Consider the following 17,989-nt stretch of genomic DNA (forward strand, 5'->3'; position numbering starts at 1 on the left):
ACTAAGTATATAAAAAAGTAAAAAATAAGTAAATGAATTAGAAAAAGATTAAAGAACAAAATAAAAGAGATAAGGGGGAGCATGAAAATCATTAAAAGTGAGGTCTTATAAATAAGACATATAGCTTAAATAAGGGGATAAGTGAGAAACGTTCTTCTAAAAATTTATTTATTATTATTATTTATTAATTTAATTGCCTGGGGCTTATTTATTAGCTTCAGAGATTTACGCAACAGGGAAAGTTCATTTTTAAGAGCAAGCCATGAAGGGGGGGATTTGGCATATCAGCATTTATGAATGTAATATTTTGTTGTAATAATGAGATTGTTTACTAAGAAGTCTCTATTTTTGTCCTTGAGGATTACTCCTATTTGGATATTCTGAAAAGACCAAAAACCAACATTTGTAGACCAGGACGATATCAAGTCATAAAACGTCTTCAGCTGTCTTCTTGGTAAATAGGAGACCTGTGTGACATAACTTGACCAATGACGTGTAATAGATGCGACCCGGAGGAGTGTTCGGTTTGGACCCATACTGCGCGTGCGCAATGATAGGAGTCCTTGGCTGCTCGGCCTGCTGTAGGTTACGGATCCAGTGAGAGTACACCGACAGAATGCAGAGCTGGACACAGTTATACCGCTCCCTGGCCACGGTAAGCAGTCATATTATTTTCGCGATAACCAGTATGCGAAACCCGGATGTGTCGTAAACTGTCCTGCGTGCTGCAGATCTAGAGGATAGGGGAAATTTTGGACCTGCGGCCCGCACCTGGCTAGCTACTCGGCTAACAGCAGAAGGCGAACCAGACTGTACTGGAAAAGACATGCAATTTGGAGTTGTTGTGGTTATCGATGTCTAAACACGTTGCTTGGTTTTCAGTTGATGTTTTTCCTATTCATATACCTTTTTCCTTTTAATTCGGCATGAGTTAGACTAACAACCTTCCCCACATTTAAACTAAATCACGACTTTTCTGGTTACATATTGCCGCAGTATTTTGAAGTAAAACCTGCAATGAAAAGAAGCGTGATATTTGTATTCTGCTAATATTAAAGGGGCTTAAATCACACAAAGCTAGAAGAAAAGCATCTAGGTTCTATGACTTTACAGTTGACATTTCCCACTCTGGTGTCGTGTTAGCTCGCTTAGCTGTTTAGCAGCAGTTGCCTAACTCATAATTTATGTTGTAAGGTCAGCTGTTGTCTCACAGCTTCACGGCGAGCATCAGATTATTCCGAATTGTTTCGAAGCTTTGTGACTCTATAACACTTAAATAGTAGTTATTTGCTAACTTGGTAGTCTGCTAGAGGGGAAAGTTTCAGAGTTGCTAGTGGACAGGCTGAGGGTGTCGTTGCTGAGAGCTGGCACTGCAACAGCAAACCAGCTGAATGTGGTACAATTCCATGAAAACAAGTGCATGAGTCTAAATATTAAACTAAATATGAAAATTCAAATGTTAGTTTAGTAGTTGAGTTTGCTCCTTCGTGACTCAGTATCTGAGTATGCAGCTTTAAAAGGAAATAGTAGTGATGTAAATAGAAATGATTAAGCAGCAGATTACGGAAGTGAGAGAAGCCACTGAAGACAGATGCTTTTAGTGTGCAAAGTTGGCTTGGGATGCACTATAACATTGTTTTGTGTTGCATTGCCTAGTTGTATTGTGCATGCGTATTTTCTAACTGTGCATTTCGTTTGCTTCACAGCGGAGCCACCACCTGCCCTGCAAAGTGCACGGAGCTGCAGCGCTGTCTGTTCGGACCTACGCTGACAAAGCAGCAAGTACGATTGTGCTGTGAATCTTATCATAGGACTTTATTTGTGACACAGTGTTTACTGAACTTTAGCCACATGTTTGTGCGGTTTGATCTCTGATGTTTGTATCAAAGCAGTCTCATAATTCAGACTTGCAGAGAGTCTCCGGTGCTGGATTTGGGTGGGGATAGGACTTCATGGGCTACGTAAAGAGGGGTGGTAGAGAGCTTGCATTAAAATGTTCATTTACATACACCAGACCTTAATCATGTAGTTTTCTCTGGTGGTGTAAAGTCATGCTAAAAGCTGCCGTGTTGCCTCTCTGCAGTTGATGCAGACGTCACAGTGGTGGGCTCCGGTCCAGGAGGCTACGTCGCTGCAATCAAAGCTGCACAGCTCGGCTTCAAGGTAACCCACCTGCTCGACAGATATCCTGGTGTCTAAACAGATCCCACAGATGGTCACAAGTGGAAGTTTTTGGTGAATAATGTATCCCCCGTCTCTACATTTGTTATTTTTGGACAGACAGTGTGTGTCGAGAAAAATCTCACACTCGGCGGGACTTGTCTCAATGTCGGCTGCATCCCCTCGAAGGTAACAAACTGCTTTTAATCACCACAAATTCACAGGTTTGTTTGTAAGAGGTTTGATCAGTATGATTGTTTTACAGGAAGGAGAGATACCAAGGATGTTTTTATCTTGGGTTTGGTTTCTCTTTCAGAACTTGTACACCTTTAGTATAAAAGTAATCCAGTGATGGTTTTCTATCCATAGATATATTATAAAGGGCAAATGCTTCCATGGAGGACATTTGAGTAGTAGAAGCCGGAAAGAATAGCAGCACATACCCGTAGCATCTTTTTATTGTCTTGATGAATTCAAAAATAAGCCAATACTTTTGGATTTATCCAAGCAGAGTGGGAAAAACATTTTCCACTTCATAAAAGGACTAAATTTCACAGAGAGAGAAAAGCAGAACCTAAAAATAACTTTTCAGTTTGGTGATGAGCACTGAGCGTAAGATTGATTAAACTATATTGAATCTGTAAAATGATGTAAACGTGTTTTAAGTCATTCCTCCAGCTGAATAAGCTGCTGTTTTGTTTCTGCAGGCTCTGCTGAACAACTCCTACTTGTACCACTTGGCTCATGGGAAGGACTTTGAAAGCAGAGGCATCGAAAGTAAGAATCACCATCAGGCTTTAAAGGGACGTTTTGTACATTTTGTGTAGCTCGCTGATCCTTAAAGGGGGCTCATTTCCAGTTATGTGTTATAATTTTGAGCTCTAGTAGAGCTTTGCATGATTCAAAGTTCAAAATAATCCTTCTTTATGTCATCCTGTCAGAAACAAGCTGTGTTAGCTCCCCTCGCTTTAAGCCAACCAACCCTCTTATGATTGGTTTGACCAGCAGTACATGCTCTGTGTGCCTGAAATGGCTACAGTAGAGAAATCCATTGTCTTTAAACCTTTCAAGTAGATTTTTTTTTTAGCCAAGATTACACTGAAGGTCGTTATTTGCAGCATTAGCCATATTTAATATAAGCATATATGTTATTACAACCAGGGTTTTAATAGTTTTGCAATTTTCATTAGTTTTTATTTTTATTTAGTTTTGACTTCAGATTTTCAATTTTATATCAGTTTTAATTAGTTTTTACCAATTGTTTGCTAGTTTAGTTTAGTTTTTATTTTTTTGAAAATCCTTAGTTTCAGTTTAGTTTTGATTAGTTTCAGTTATAGTTTTAGTTGTTTTTGCAATAATTAAGTGTAACAAAATCCCAGTTTCATCATATCAGTCATTCTGCTCATCCTTGGGTATGTTGCTATTCCAGCTACCATACTGCACCCTGGACAGGTCGCCTGTCTGTCGCAGGGCTAACACGCAGAGACAGACAACTCACATTCCCACCTATGGGTTCTTTAAATAAATAAATAAAGGCAGATGAACAACCATTGATACCAGGCAACTATAAAATGTATATCTTGGCCCCAATGAGACTATTAACTCTTGCAGCACCGGGTGTTCGTAATTTTGGTTCAAGTGAATTGATAAACTTTTTGAAGGTAATTGACTCACACAGTTGTGTAGATATCCCCGTCCTGTTGTCTCGGGATGCATCACGCTGCCTTGCCTGGGGTTAGCTTCTGTTTTCTGGGGATGAGGGTTGAGTGTGCTCCCTTACCTTCTCAAGCTAAGCTAGGTTAGCCTTCTTGTGTGAGCTTTTCAAGTGCACTTTAAGGTTTGTGGGATTTTTTTCCCTTTAGAAATGTCCCTCATAATTTGTCTGTTTCCACTACAAGACACTTGCTTTATCCAAAACACAGTCATATTCAAAGTAATCCCAAACTGGACTCTGGCTCCCGACTTTTCCTGACATGATTCTGCGTGTGGACGGAGCAGCGACACAGACGACTCGACTAACGTGCTGCCACCTGCTGGCATAATGAGACACAGCAAGAAAAAAATCTGGAAACTAAACTTCATTTTCACCCTTGACTCTTGTATGACACGCACACATCAATGAAAACTAAACACATTTTTGCTATAAATTCAGTTAATTTTAGTTAGTTTTGTGAACACTCATTCCAGTTTTAGTTAGTTTTCCTTTTTTTGTTTTTATTTTTATTTCTGTTAACGAAAATGTTTTTTCACTTCTAGTTTTCGTTATTTCGTTAGTTTTCATTAACGATAATAACCTTGGTCTGTATTCCTTAGTACTGGATGCTGATGGCACAGAACGTGTTTTCGACAGTACACTTTAATTGAATGTAACTTGTTTTTCCATCGGTTTTTTAGTTTGACATTTGTGACCGCATTGACAATCAAGTCTTTGTCTTCCAGTTTCGGGCATCTCGTTGAACCTGGAGAAGATGATGGCTCAGAAGAGTGGGGCGGTCAAAGCGTTGACTGGAGGAATCGCACATTTATTCAAACAGAACAAAGTCAGTCTTCCCTCTCTGCGTTAGTGCTGGTTTACACAGATGCTACATCTGAACCACTTTTAACAGTGTCTGTGGTGTGACGTCACTCCCCACAGGTTACTCACGTTAGTGGTTTTGGAAGGTTAACCGGGAAGAACCAAGTGACCGCCACAACAGCTGATGGTACAGAGCAGGTCATCAACACCAAGAACATCCTCATCGCCACAGGCTCAGAGGTCACGCCCTTTCCAGGCATCCAGGTGTGAGAATTTGTGACCTGTTCATACTTCATTTCACTAGTTGCAGGTTTTTTGCTTGTTGTATTCACCAAAGGAGGTGGAGGAGGCGAGGAAGGGTCAGTGCTGCAGGTGTCTAACAAAAGGCGTCCTCGTCTCGTCACCCTCCTTTCACCACTCCATAAAAACTCACATGCACTTGATTTTTAAAAGATAATTCTGGGTTGATTTTTAAAAGAAGTGTGTTTAAATATGTTTCTTTAGATTGATGAAGAGACCGTCGTGTCATCGACAGGAGCTCTTTCCCTGAAGAAAGTACCAGAGGAGCTGATTGTGATCGGAGCTGGAGTCATCGGGGTGGAGCTGGTCAGCATCACTACAGACTGATTCACCCACAAACACATGATCATGTGGACTACATCGGCAACATTTCCTGCCTCAGCTCTGTTTCTTTAGAAAGTGTTTGTCCTGCCGTCCTGCAGGGGTCAGTGTGGCAGCGTCTGGGTGCCAACGTCACAGCGGTGGAGTTCCTGGGCCACGTGGGTGGTATGGGCATCGACATGGAGATCTCCAAGAACTTCCAGCGCATCCTGCAGAAGCAGGGCCTCAAGTTCAAGCTCGGCACCAAAGTCATGGGAGCAACCAAGAGGCCCGATGGCAAGATCGATGTGGCGTGAGTGGAAAAACCAGACTCAGACTTTCAGGACTCTCTTTGATGCCTTTTCTTTTGGGCTGTTTTACACCCATAAACTCATGAAATTTGAAATATGGCTGGGGAGCTTTGTCGTGTAACCACGTGGGTATTATGCGTGTTTCAGGGTGGAGGCGGCAGCTGGAGGGAAGAGCGAGACTCTGACATGTGACGTGCTGCTGGTCTGCATCGGCAGACGACCTTTCACCCAGAACCTGGGCCTAGACACTGTCGGCATCGAGCTGGACAACAGGGGTCGCATCCCCGTCAACAACCGCTTCCAGACCAAAGTCCCCAGGTACCGCCGAGCTCATGCTGCCGAATTTAACCCTTTAAAGCCGGTCGGAGCAGCACGCTCCGTTTTGCGCAACTATTTTTAAATCCCAGTAGCTCTGCAACCACGTGAGCTAGCACAATAATTTTTTTTGCATATGAAACCGGAGGAGTTGTACTTACATCTTATGCCATCAGCTTGTCCTCGGTCACAGTTTCCTTCCACATATAACTTTGCAAAAACTGCATAAAAAGCACTTGCAGCAACAAAAACATAATATTCCAGAAACACGCTTTGCCGATCCGATCAGCTGTTCATAACACTTCCTACATCCATCAGCGCGAACTATCGCATGTCCGCCATGACCTGCACGAAACCGGAAGTGACGTCATTTTTGCGGAAATGTAGTTTTTTACCATCAGGGCCTCATGAGCCTATCCTGGTGTTTTTAAAAGTTATGTTTGACTTTATGACTTTCTGTGTCGTTTCTGGGATGCTTAGGACTCATATTGCACTGCTGGAAATAGTTTATTTTGATGCATATGCTGCTTTTTTGCAAATTTGCACTATAATATTTATTTTCGTTTTTCCTGCAGTGTATAAAAATTGGTGTATGTCAAAAATAAAACTATGAAGACACTCAAAATAAATTTCCTGTGGTGGGAAACTATTTTGTGCAACTTTTTTGTATTTACAGTTTTGAGGGATAAGCCTCTTAAATTTCTCTAACTAGAAATATATGTTAAAAAACAAAAACGATTTTCAATTTTTTTGTAGTTTATTGCACGTTTTTGCAATTTATGTAATTACTATGCACTTAATGCATACATATTATTAAAATCTGGGCTGTAATGGTTGTATTGATGTATAGCAACTTGAAATGCTCCCAAAAATGGCTCCACAGCATGTAAAAATATAATATAAGCTCTGGCGGACTTGGTTCTATGGTAGGTCTTAAAGGGTTAAGCTAAAATGACATGATTGAATCTCTGAAAGCAGACTTACCAATTTGGTGCATCCTCACCAGTTTACCCCTGCTAAAATTTTGTGTCCAATTTAAAAAATATCAAAATCTCTAAAAATAGTAAGCACAAATAGATTAGTGTAAAAATATCATTAGTGTTAGTAACAGGAGAAATAAAGTAACAAGTCTGTTACGAACAGGCCTTTGATCACATCGCTGGGATGCTCTGTTGCTCTGTAAGAGAACCTCTCTGTGTATTTATGTAGCTGCTGAAGTAAATTACATGTATCGCTCCTTGCAAAACACAGCTCAGTGACATTTGTTCCCTCTTTGCTTCTTCCTCTCCTCTTTTAGCGTTTATGCAATCGGTGACGTGGTTGCCGGGCCGATGTTGGCCCACAAGGCCGAGGACGAGGGCATCATCTGCGTGGAGGGCATGGCGGGCGGCGCTGTGCACATCGACTATAACTGCGTCCCTTCAGTCATCTACACGCACCCCGAGGTGGCCTGGGTGGGCAAGAGCGAGGAGCAGCTCAAAGAGGAGGTGAAAGCTGGGAAGGTGTTTGCTTCCAGCACGATGGATAGCCAGCTCTCTGGGTGCAGCGTTGTTCTTCTAGGGCAACTGAAGGAAATGTCACTAAACCATCGTAGCAGAGATCATGCACAAAGTAGCCATGCAGCATAAAGTGCTTTAAATGTAAATATTACGGGTGCAACGATACACAAAATTCACGGTTCGGTTCGATACTTTGGTGTCACGGTTCGATATTTTTTCGATACAAAAAATTGTTCATGCTTTTTTAATTTGTCATTTATTAAAATTATAAATATATATTTTAACTCAAAAGTACAGTTTTTAAGTTTAATGTTGCTGAAACAACAAAGTAATAAAAAAATAAATCTGATGGAGAAATCCCTCATCTTTGGAAAAGAGAGTTTATTACAGAGAAATGTCTCTTTCCAAAATAAAAGCTATACTATACGCTTCTTCTGGGCTATATTCTCAGCAGCATATTAAACATATCAGGTCCCCATAAGGAGAATCATGTGCTAACGGCTGTCTAAATGACTCGGCTAAAGTTTGTAGCATGCGTGCTTGTTGTTTTTGTCTGCTTCCACTTGTCTTTGCACTAGGATGATGTCGGAGTAAATGTGCAGTCATATTCGTTGTGTTCCCACTAGTGCTGTCAGCGTTAATCTGAAATGACGTTAACGCCACAACACGGCAAATCTCCATTAACGAGCTACCGCGGATCGCCCCGTGCGTGGGGCTGGACGGCCAACACGTTAACGAGCTAACTGCGCTAACGAGCTAACTGCGCTAACGAGCTAACTGCGCTAACGAGCTAACTGCGCTAACGAGCTAACTGCGCTAACGAGCTAACTGCGCTAACGAGCTAACTGCGCTAACGAGCTAACTGCGCTAACGAGCTAACTGCGCTAACACACTAGTTCCCACCAATGTAATTGAGCATTGCGTGGCAAATCCGACATACTGTTTTACTTTAGTCCATGACGCGCTTACCTTCAGGGTCATACGTCACATGAAAACCAAAATAGTTCCAAACGCCAGATCTGAATGAGGGTGGGGGAGGTTCAATTTGCCATGTTGCAACGAGCTTAACTTCTGTCTCGCTAGGTTGTGCTGCGTGATCTGCGCTCGATGGTGTAGCCTAGGCGGAGTAGTGGGACGCAGATCCACTGGGCGCTCAACACAGACAGCATCGTCAGAAGAAAAGTTGATAAAATAAATTAAAAATGTTGTATTGTTCGATACATATGCGTACCGAACCGAAAGCACTGTATTGAACGGTTCAATATCGATACGAGTATTGTTGCACCCCTAGTAAATATGTGTCTCTGTTAAAACTAAGCTGCTTCAGACATTGACATCGGCCACCTGGTGGTGATATTTCCCAACATTTCAATCCAGATCCATGCCAAACGAAAGGTTTCATCCTGATTGTTTGTGCTTATTTATATTGTACAAGTGACAAACACAAACGTGACAGCCATGAAGCGTCCCATAACTTGGGAAAAGCGTGTGAAAAGTGCAACATTTAAAACGAATATTTCTGTGTCATTTCACTTCAGTGTGAGGAGTCCTCTCTTCTCCTCTACAGGGTGTCCCGGTTAAAGTCGGCAAATTCCCCTTTGCAGCCAACAGCCGAGCCAAAACCAACGCCGACACCGACGGCCTGGTGAAGATCCTCAGCCACAAGGAGACCGACAGGATGCTGGGAGCTCACATCCTCGGATCTGTAAGAGTTCATCAGCCTCCTTTGGACCCGCGTTAGCCTTAAATGTAAAAACATCTGTGTGGGTGTTAATGGGCTCAGACTGTCTTTGTAGAGGATCATCTACCCAATCAGATAGACATTGAGCACGTGGGAGGATGATGATGATGATGATGGGAATCGAGTGTTTACAGCTTTGGAGTGTTTATGTAGAATATCAGCCTCCTATGAAAATGGAAGTTAACGGTTTGTGTGTCTGTCTCATTACTGCATCTGTCCTAATAAACACTAACCCCAGACAGACGCATGCGAGTGCTGTAAAACCATCAGGCTGGCTCTCGATGAACGCACTTCCCCGTTAATGACCTTTAACTGTGTCAAAGACGAGACATCCATGTTTGTACAGCTCAGATTAGACTTAAAGTAACTCTGAGGCGACAATAAATCAGATATTTGTCAGTGCAAAGATCCGAGGAGTGCAGGTGGACTGACTGACATTCATGGTTCTCTCGGATCTCTGTTAACATCTCTGTCGGTCCTTTATGAGACCAGAAACGTCTTAGTGGAACACAGTAGGGATGCACTGATACCACTTTTTTGGAAACGAGTACGAGTACTTGCATTTCAGTACTCGCCGATACCGATACCGATACCGAGTACTTAATAAAAAGATGATTTAAATTTACAGGTAACAGCCATGATTAACCCCTTACATGCCGCTCAAACATACAGGTCTCAGACTGTGGTATCGGTCCCCGGTATCGGGGGACTCTTAACGAGTACTTTAGAAAATGTGGTATTGAGGCCAATACCGGTATCGGTGCCGATACCGATATGCATATCGGTATACGTACCGATATATACGTACCGATACCGATATGCACCGATATCGATCGGTACCGGTATCGGTATACCGATATGGTATACCGATACCGATCCCGATCGGTATCGATACCGATATGCACCGGTATCGGTACGTATCGGTACCGATATGCACCGGTATCGGTAGGTATCGGGTATCGTATCGGGATGCACCGATACCGGTATCGGTACCGATACGTACCGATGCATCCCTAGAACACAGCGTTCCTTAAAGCTCTCAGTTACGTGCACAATTACATTTTTGTTTCATGTTCCTGAATGCGTCTCAAACTCCCCCCTTAAATTTGCTGGACAGTCTTAGACAGAAGATTGGTGCAGTGAACCCATGTGTAAAAAAAAAAAAAAAAAATGGACATGATCCGCAACAATGGACTGTGTTTTCTCAGGCAGTCATTACCTCTCCATCACAGGGATAAGTGCCTGAATTAAGTGGCCAAGTTTGCTACTGTGTTTGTCTTGCTGCGCATTTGATTGTAATTACCTGACAAGTAAAATAGCTTGCTGGAAAGTTAATTGTTGTAACAGACCACGTGAAGCTGTTGCTGTTTACAGACCTGCTAAACCAGACACTGCTGCGTATTTCCCTGCAGGGCGCAGGAGAGATGATCAACGAAGCTGCTTTGGCCATGGAGTACGGCGCCTCCTGCGAGGACGTCGCCAGAGTCTGCCACGCCCATCCGGTGCGTTCTCTTCATCACACACGACACAGCATAGTGCACATGCACAGTTCTTAGTTTATCTTGTAGTAAAGATGTGTCCTGTTGCACCGTGGCCTCTTTCAAACGCCTTTCTCTTCGTCCTTCTCCTGCAGACGGTGTCCGAGGCGTTCAGAGAAGCCAACTTGGCCGCCTCCTTCGGCAAAGCCATCAACTTCTGAGCCGCCAGCCGCTGTCGCACCTTCAGCGGACATGACAGCGGCGAAACAGAAAAGCTGCGTGTCTGCTTCAAAAACCTTCTGACTTTGACCCACCTGGGATCCTCGGTGTTCATCCAGACTGTACCAGTTTAGCTCTAACGTTATTTAAATGTTCAATAAAATCATAAACGGGTGGTTTGGTGGGTAAATAAACACTGACTGCTGTCAGGCTTTTTGTTTTCCACACATAGTTTAAAAGCTTTCAGCAGAGATGCACTCATTTGCAGGTCAGAGAGACATATGAATATTATTTTGGCTGTTTTGTTTGTGCAAGCAGGCGAGGATGTCTGTTGTTTTACAGCATGGAGGAATTTTAACAAATCTGATGGGTAATCAGCAGGAAACGAGCTGCTCGAAGATTCACATCTGCATGTTTTCAATTTTAAGATGGATTTCTGGCTCGTCTCAAATCGGTGACTTCATAGCCGGTGCGGTGGTTGTTAAGTTTATATTTCTTTCATGTTCACGCCGACTGATGTCACAGATTTGTGCAGAAACAGATGTGTGATAAGAATGAATGTGGCTCAGCTGCTGCTTCCTGTGTAACTAAAGTACTGAAGGACTCTTTTAGGTCAACATCAGCTCACATTTGGAGGGGAGCTGTTGATAGTTGCCGGGTGACTGTTTCCTACTCAAATTACTCTGCTGTGATTCGTTCTGGCCTGTATCACACAATCTCAACCAATAAAGGCAGTTAAATCGGACACTGCTGTGTAGCTTCATGTGCCGACATTATTTTTGAAGGAACTTTCGGTGCAGATAGCAGCTCTTACACTGGATGATGTAGATGGGCAGTGTGAAACTAAATTAAAATTTAAACTTCATGTAGTGCATTTTGAAATTCATCCGCAACAGGACCATGAAGTTAAACTGAGAGATGCATCTAGCCTCATCAGAAATGACATCAGTGGCTGTCAAGGCGTTTTTAAAGAAGTGTGACGGGGCGCACAGGCTGAGGTCTCCCAAAATACACATGAACCAGGCTGAAAATCAGTGGCAGAAGATCTGATGGAGTGATGGATCCAAATCACTGGAGGACAGAGAGTCTACAGCCATCTGTAAAAGATGATGAAGGTGCTGTTATGATTTGGGAAGCATTTCAGCCAGTGATATAAATGGACTGATTCTGATATAGCACTTTTCTACTCAAAGCGCTCTATGCTACATTCACCCAATCATTTTCTTATAAACTGAGTGCTTCCCAGCTATATTCATACTCCCATGGATGCAACTTGGGATTATTATATTGCCCAAGAATTCTTGGCATGTAGACTGGAGGAGGCAAAGGAGCTTGGAAAGAAAAGCGTCTGGACTTCTTTAAGTTACTTGAAGACGTTTCACCTTCATCCGAGAAGCTTCTTCAGTTCTAAGGTCAAATGGTGGGAAGTCCCAGATATAAACCTAGTGGGAGTTTCCCCCCACAGAGGGACAAAAGGACCCCCTGATGATCCTCTAATCACCTGAGCCAAGGTGTGAAACTGGGTGTGGGTCCCAATCAGCCAGAGTTTCGGGTGAGTTCATTGTGAAACCTGGCCCCACCTTATCATGCGAATTCCTGAGGTTGTTCCTGGAGGTGCTGTGCCGTGCCATGCATGGCACAACACAGAAGAGCCACCTCCACAGGACAAGACTCAGCTGTCCATCTGCATCTTAAGGTCAAAGGTCACTCTTTCGAGGATGCCATTGTTCACATTTTGGACAGAGAGGACAGATGGTTTGAAAGAGGAGTGAAAGAAGCATCTATGTCCACTGTGAGCGACCATCTTTGAACAGAGGCGGTGGTTTACGACACCAACTCTCTGCCATCTATAATCCAGTTTTGAGTTCCCTCCCCAGACGCCTTAACGCCCACTCACATCCTGGGACATCTGACCTTAGGAATTCGCATGATAAGGTGGGGCCAGGTTTCACAATGAGCTCACCCGAAACTCTGGCTGATTGGGACCCACACCCAGTTTCACACCTTGGCTCAGGTGATTAGAGGATCATCAGGGGGTCCTTTTGTCCCTCTGTGGGGGGAAACTCCCACTAGGTTTAAATCTGGGACTCTCCACCATTTGACCTTAGAACTGAAGAAGCTTCTCGGATGAAGGTGAAACGTCTTCAAGCAACTTAAAGAAGTCCAGACGCTTTTCTTTGCAAGCTCCTTTGACTACGATGACCTGGATGACTGAGAACCTTCACAGACATAGACTGGAGGAGCCTGCTCACCTTCAGATCAGGTGACTGGCTCTACCTCCTGAGCTACAGCCACCCCAAATGTTGGAGATCTTTTAAAATTTATTGAATTATGCACCCAGAAAAGTACCACCCAAATCACCCTGGTTAACATCCTGAATGAAATGATTAGTTCATTACCAGGCTCTGGAAACCTCAAGACATGTTGAGGAGGTCATTTAGCCATTTAAATCAGCTGTGTTGGATCAAGGACACATCTCAAACCTGCAGGACACCGGCCCTCGAGGCCCTCCCACCCCAGTGGGACACTATCAGGCCTGGATCGGCCTCCTCAGAGCCCAGAGCTCAACATTATTAAAGCAGTGGGGAATCATCCTGACAGATAACCAAATACAGCCAACATCTTTCAACAAGCCTGGAGAAATATTCCTGGACAGAAAGCCGCCTAAGAGAGTTCAGGTTGTACTGAAGAATAAAGGTATTGACTTTTAAGCTCATTATAACTGTACACAGAAAGGAAGCGTGGCTCAAGCCTGTGGCATGGTTATGCTAAAAAGAGTTTTAGGAAGGTAAGATCTCAGTCTTCTTCATTTGTCCATGTTGGACAAGCGTTTCTTTGTCTATGGTTCATTTACATCATCTACGTTATATTGAACAGCAACTCAAAAATGTAAAATTAAAGGTAAAGTAATAATTCTGACGCGGGTGCAGCTGATAGGTGGATCGTGTGACGATAGAAAGTGTGATGACTCGAAATAGCCTCCTGTTAACATTTAAAACTCAAGACATAGACTGTATGTACTAGGGATGCAACGATACCAATTTTTTCAAACTGATACGATACCGATACTTGGATCTGAGTACTTGCCGATACAGAGTACAAAAAACGATACTTCTTCCACACACACACACACACACATACAATGAATTGGAAGACAGGTTTTATTTTATTCTCTGCCGATAAAAAATAAAATCTTAATAAAAATGACCACAAAAAAATTTCAAGTGAAAAATAAGCACTTCTGTTAAATTATTGCAGAGTCTCCACATTGTAATTTAACAAAATATCACTGAACTATTGGCACTGTCTCGAGCTTCCAGAATAATAAATAAACACTTCTGTTTGGAATAAAATAAATACAAATTAGGTTTGAGAATAAAATAAACTTTTACATTATTGCAGAGTGTCCATAATGTAAACAAACAAACAAAATAACGAAAGTATTTGGCATTGATAAACCGTTAAACCGAGGACTGACATCGCACACACACTGCTTGTCTTTACCTCTTCAGAAAGTTTTGGCACCATTATCTCCCTGATGTGTGGGCAGTTGGGAATTTCATATCGCAGCTCGAGTATGCTGAGAAGACGGTGCAATCCTATGTTTTCCACGACCGGCATTGGCTGGTCATCCAGAGCGATAAAATGAGTCAGAGCCTCTGTTATTTTAACTGCCCGTGGATTTTCTCTTGACATTTTTCATCGCTTTTCCAAAACCTGAGTTAAAGTTGGCTGTTCCACACTGCTGACATTTTGTTTAGCCTAGCTACAGCAGCCTCCAGTTTCTCTTTTTTATCTGGAGCTGCCAGTCTCACTCGCCTAACCCTGTGCCTGTTTAGCGCGGGATGTCCCCCTAGTGGCCAATCTAAAAAACTACAACAGAAATGACAAGCCACCCTCTGATTAATGAAATAAGTTGGTATCGGTTAACTTTTACGAGTATGAGTACACACACATTTTACAGTATCGGCCCCGATACCCGATACCAGTATCAGTATCGGTGCATCCGTAGTATGTACTGTAGCGAGAGTGATTATTATGGTTAAAGTTGAAATGTCAATGATCACGAAAGTGCGATGATAATAACACTGATTCATACTCATCTTCTAATAACTGATCAACCGTATTTGTCCAGGTGACATGATTATAGTTGTCTTGGTTTGCAGCCCCACCTACTTTTAGTTTAGATCTTCTGATTCCATGGGGCAGCCAATCAGAGCTGGCTTTAAAGGACAAACTGAGGGGAGCTTAGCTCAGAGGATTATTATGAACTCTGGATTATGCAAAGCTACTCTGTTAGAATGGGATCCTTGTCTTTCTTCAGCAGCATACAAATAAACATCCAGCGGCTCTAATGGTAAAATCATCAGAGCATCTTAACAGCTGAACTGAAGCTCACTGTACACATTTTGCTGTTTCAGTAACACGTAGCTGTTTTTGCTGCTGGGTGACGCATGTTTTATTTAAGTAAGCAGCATTTCACTAACTCCACCTCTGTTTAAACTCTGACTACTGTTTCTGTGTGTGTTCAGCAGGCGTGGCGGCTGCTCCAGGTTGAATTAGCCACGCTTGAGGAGTCGTAGACGCTGCAGGCTCGAGCTGTTTAACAGCCCCGTAAACAACTGGAGAAGAAATGAAGTAAAAGAAGAGAAAAGTCCTCGTTACACTGGGGTATTGTTGCTGCTTCTGTTTGTCTCTTTTTTAAAAATGTTGTGTTATGTGACTGTTTGAGTCTCAGGGGAAATGTCAGTGTTTGATAAAGTCCGATTACATTTGTATCAGTTAACACACTCACTGTTAGCCGGCTTCGCCCATCTTTCTTTCATTTCTTCTCTCTTGTTTCTGTGATCGCCTTCTTTACTTTTTTGTTCCGGGATCTCATCGGAGAATCTGGGATGTGCTTCATGTCTACATTCTTAGTTTACACATAAATTAATTTCTTCTCTGATTTTGTCTCTTAAACTTTGTAATTGTGTTAGTTTTTTCTTCATTTCACCACTCACACTCTTCTCTGTCTCCCTTTTCTTTCTTCTATTTGTTCTTTTCTCTTCTTCTTCTCCTCCATGTAACCCTCCCAATATCACAAACTTTCCCTGTCCGTGTCCTTTCTTCCTTTGCTTTTCCTTTTTTGTACTTTTTTTTTGTCTTCGTTTCTTGCACGTCTCTAAATCTTCACTTTATGTCACAGTTCTTTTGCTGTGTGTGTTAGTTAACCAAACATGACATTCAGGAACATTTGCGTGATTGTATCTGTGTGATTATATAAGCACATGAACATAAATTGCAAAGCTGCAGGAATGGAGGTGCATACATTCGAAACATTTCAGAGGTTTTGGTACTTTATTTGATAGAACATGTAAACGGAGTTCAGCAGTGAACAATAATGCCTCAGTGTACTAAAACACTTCAGTATTACTAGTTTTGCTTTGTCACACTCCTTATGCAACTTTTCAAAGATCGCTTTGAGACATATTATAGAATATTTAGAAATACTTTCCTTTCAATAATAGCAGAACAACATCAGACACTAGTTATCTTGTAAAAAGGTAATCTTGTTGTAGGGGAGACCGGGGATAGTTGTAACACTTCCAATTTCTCCAATCAGGGCTAAGTTTCAAATGATGTGATTCATCCTGTACATGCCCAATTCAGTTCTGCTATCACATGTGAAAAATCAGCACATTTTGTCAAACACAGACAATTTAACATGAAAAAAAGTAATTTGTATGCCAAAAAGTAAGTTTTTCTACTTTATTTCAATTTCTAATAGCATTATCTGCTTTGCAGTTAAACTCATCAAACTTAAATTATGGTATTTGTATGTCTATGGGGATATATTCTGTGTAGGTCTTTAGTGCTAATGTTTTAGCCGTTGGCTGTAATGTTAGCTAGTTCATGGCTATAGGAGTCTGGGTCAGTTGTAACAATAATGCAGATGTTACAACTTACCACACTATTACTTTAACTTATATTAAACAAGTTGGGGCAACGACATCAGCAGGGAGAGGTTCACTGGTCGCTTTTGTATATGCGGTTAACAGAGATGGGCAGTAATGCGTTTCTTGTAACGCGTTACTGTAATCTGATTACTTTTTTCAAGTAACGAGTAAAGTAAGGGATTACTATTGCAAAAACGGTAATTAGATTACCGTTACTTTCCCGTAGGAACGCTGCGTTACTGCGTTACTAAAACCTTGATTTTTTTTGCGAGAATGTCTCATGACAGTGACGTAAGCGAGTGCGACGTTTGTGACAACAGCTGTGTGCAGATCAACAGTGGATCATATATCGAGTGCAGAGAGAGTATGAGCGTGCAGTGTTTAAAGCGTGGAAGTACTGACCTTACTTTGAGTTTGATTCCATAAAAAGTGACAAAAACATTAGTGTCCGTTGTGCGTGGGAAGAAAACTTCTTTTTACAGCGAAAAAACCCTAAACTTCCAAACAAGCACCGAGTAGCTACGACGTAATGGGAAACTCACAGAGAAACTCGGATTCTTCCACTGACCGCTGCACACCTGCACCAGGGTAACCCTCCGCCTACCCCACTCCTGCTTTACAGGTGAAAATAGAGCAACAGGACCGCTAGTCTTTGACTTTATTTATTTTCTGCTGTGTTTTACTTGCATCTATTTGAAAGACTGAGTGTAAACACAAAAAATATTTTATTTTATGTGCTGGAATGTGCAGAAAATAGGTTTAAATGTTAAACTAATTTCTTCCAGTCAGTGAATGTTGCAGATAATTAAATTTTTGCTTGATGCATAAAGTTAAAAGATTAAAACTAATAAAACAAGTTTTAAAAAGAGACTTTTCCATTTGATTACATTTTGTATGATGGATTATGCAGAAAAAGTAGAATTGGGCTGAAAGATCTATCACTTTATCACCTATTCAGGTTGTAAATCGTGTTTTTAAAAAGTAACTAAGTAATTCATTACTTTTGAAAATAAGTAATCAGTAAAGTAACGGGATTACTTTTTGGGAGAAGTAATCAGTAATTAGTTACTGATTACTTTTTTCAAGTAACTTGACCAACACTGGCGGTTAATGCCATTGGCAACACAATTCCTCCACTGTTTGTGTTCCCACACATACATTATGCAGACCACTGTGTCAGAGATGGACCAGTAGGAAGTACTGGTAGTGGAA

The 17,989-nt window shown here is 41.9% G+C and overlaps 1 protein-coding gene across 1 annotated transcript; it reads left to right on the forward strand.

Annotated features, from left to right (window-relative positions):
* Positions 1-501: 501 nt before the first annotated feature.
* Positions 502-11,583, forward strand: dld (deltaD). The gene is made up of 14 exons (XM_085167766.1): positions 502-655; positions 1,707-1,782; positions 2,084-2,163; positions 2,281-2,349; positions 2,868-2,937; positions 4,600-4,700; positions 4,796-4,939; positions 5,180-5,281; positions 5,398-5,588; positions 5,734-5,904; positions 7,199-7,388; positions 8,968-9,105; positions 10,554-10,643; positions 10,775-11,583. The coding sequence occupies exons 1-14, from the start codon at positions 617-619 to the stop codon at positions 10,838-10,840; spliced, it is 1,527 nt and encodes a 508-aa protein (XP_085023892.1). The 5' UTR covers positions 502-616; the 3' UTR covers positions 10,841-11,583.
* The last annotated feature ends 6,406 nt before the right edge of the window (positions 11,584-17,989 follow it).

This window comes from Neolamprologus multifasciatus, chromosome 7, assembly GCF_963576455.1.
Source record: "Neolamprologus multifasciatus chromosome 7, fNeoMul1.2, whole genome shotgun sequence".
NCBI lineage: Eukaryota > Metazoa > Chordata > Actinopteri > Cichliformes > Cichlidae > Neolamprologus > Neolamprologus multifasciatus.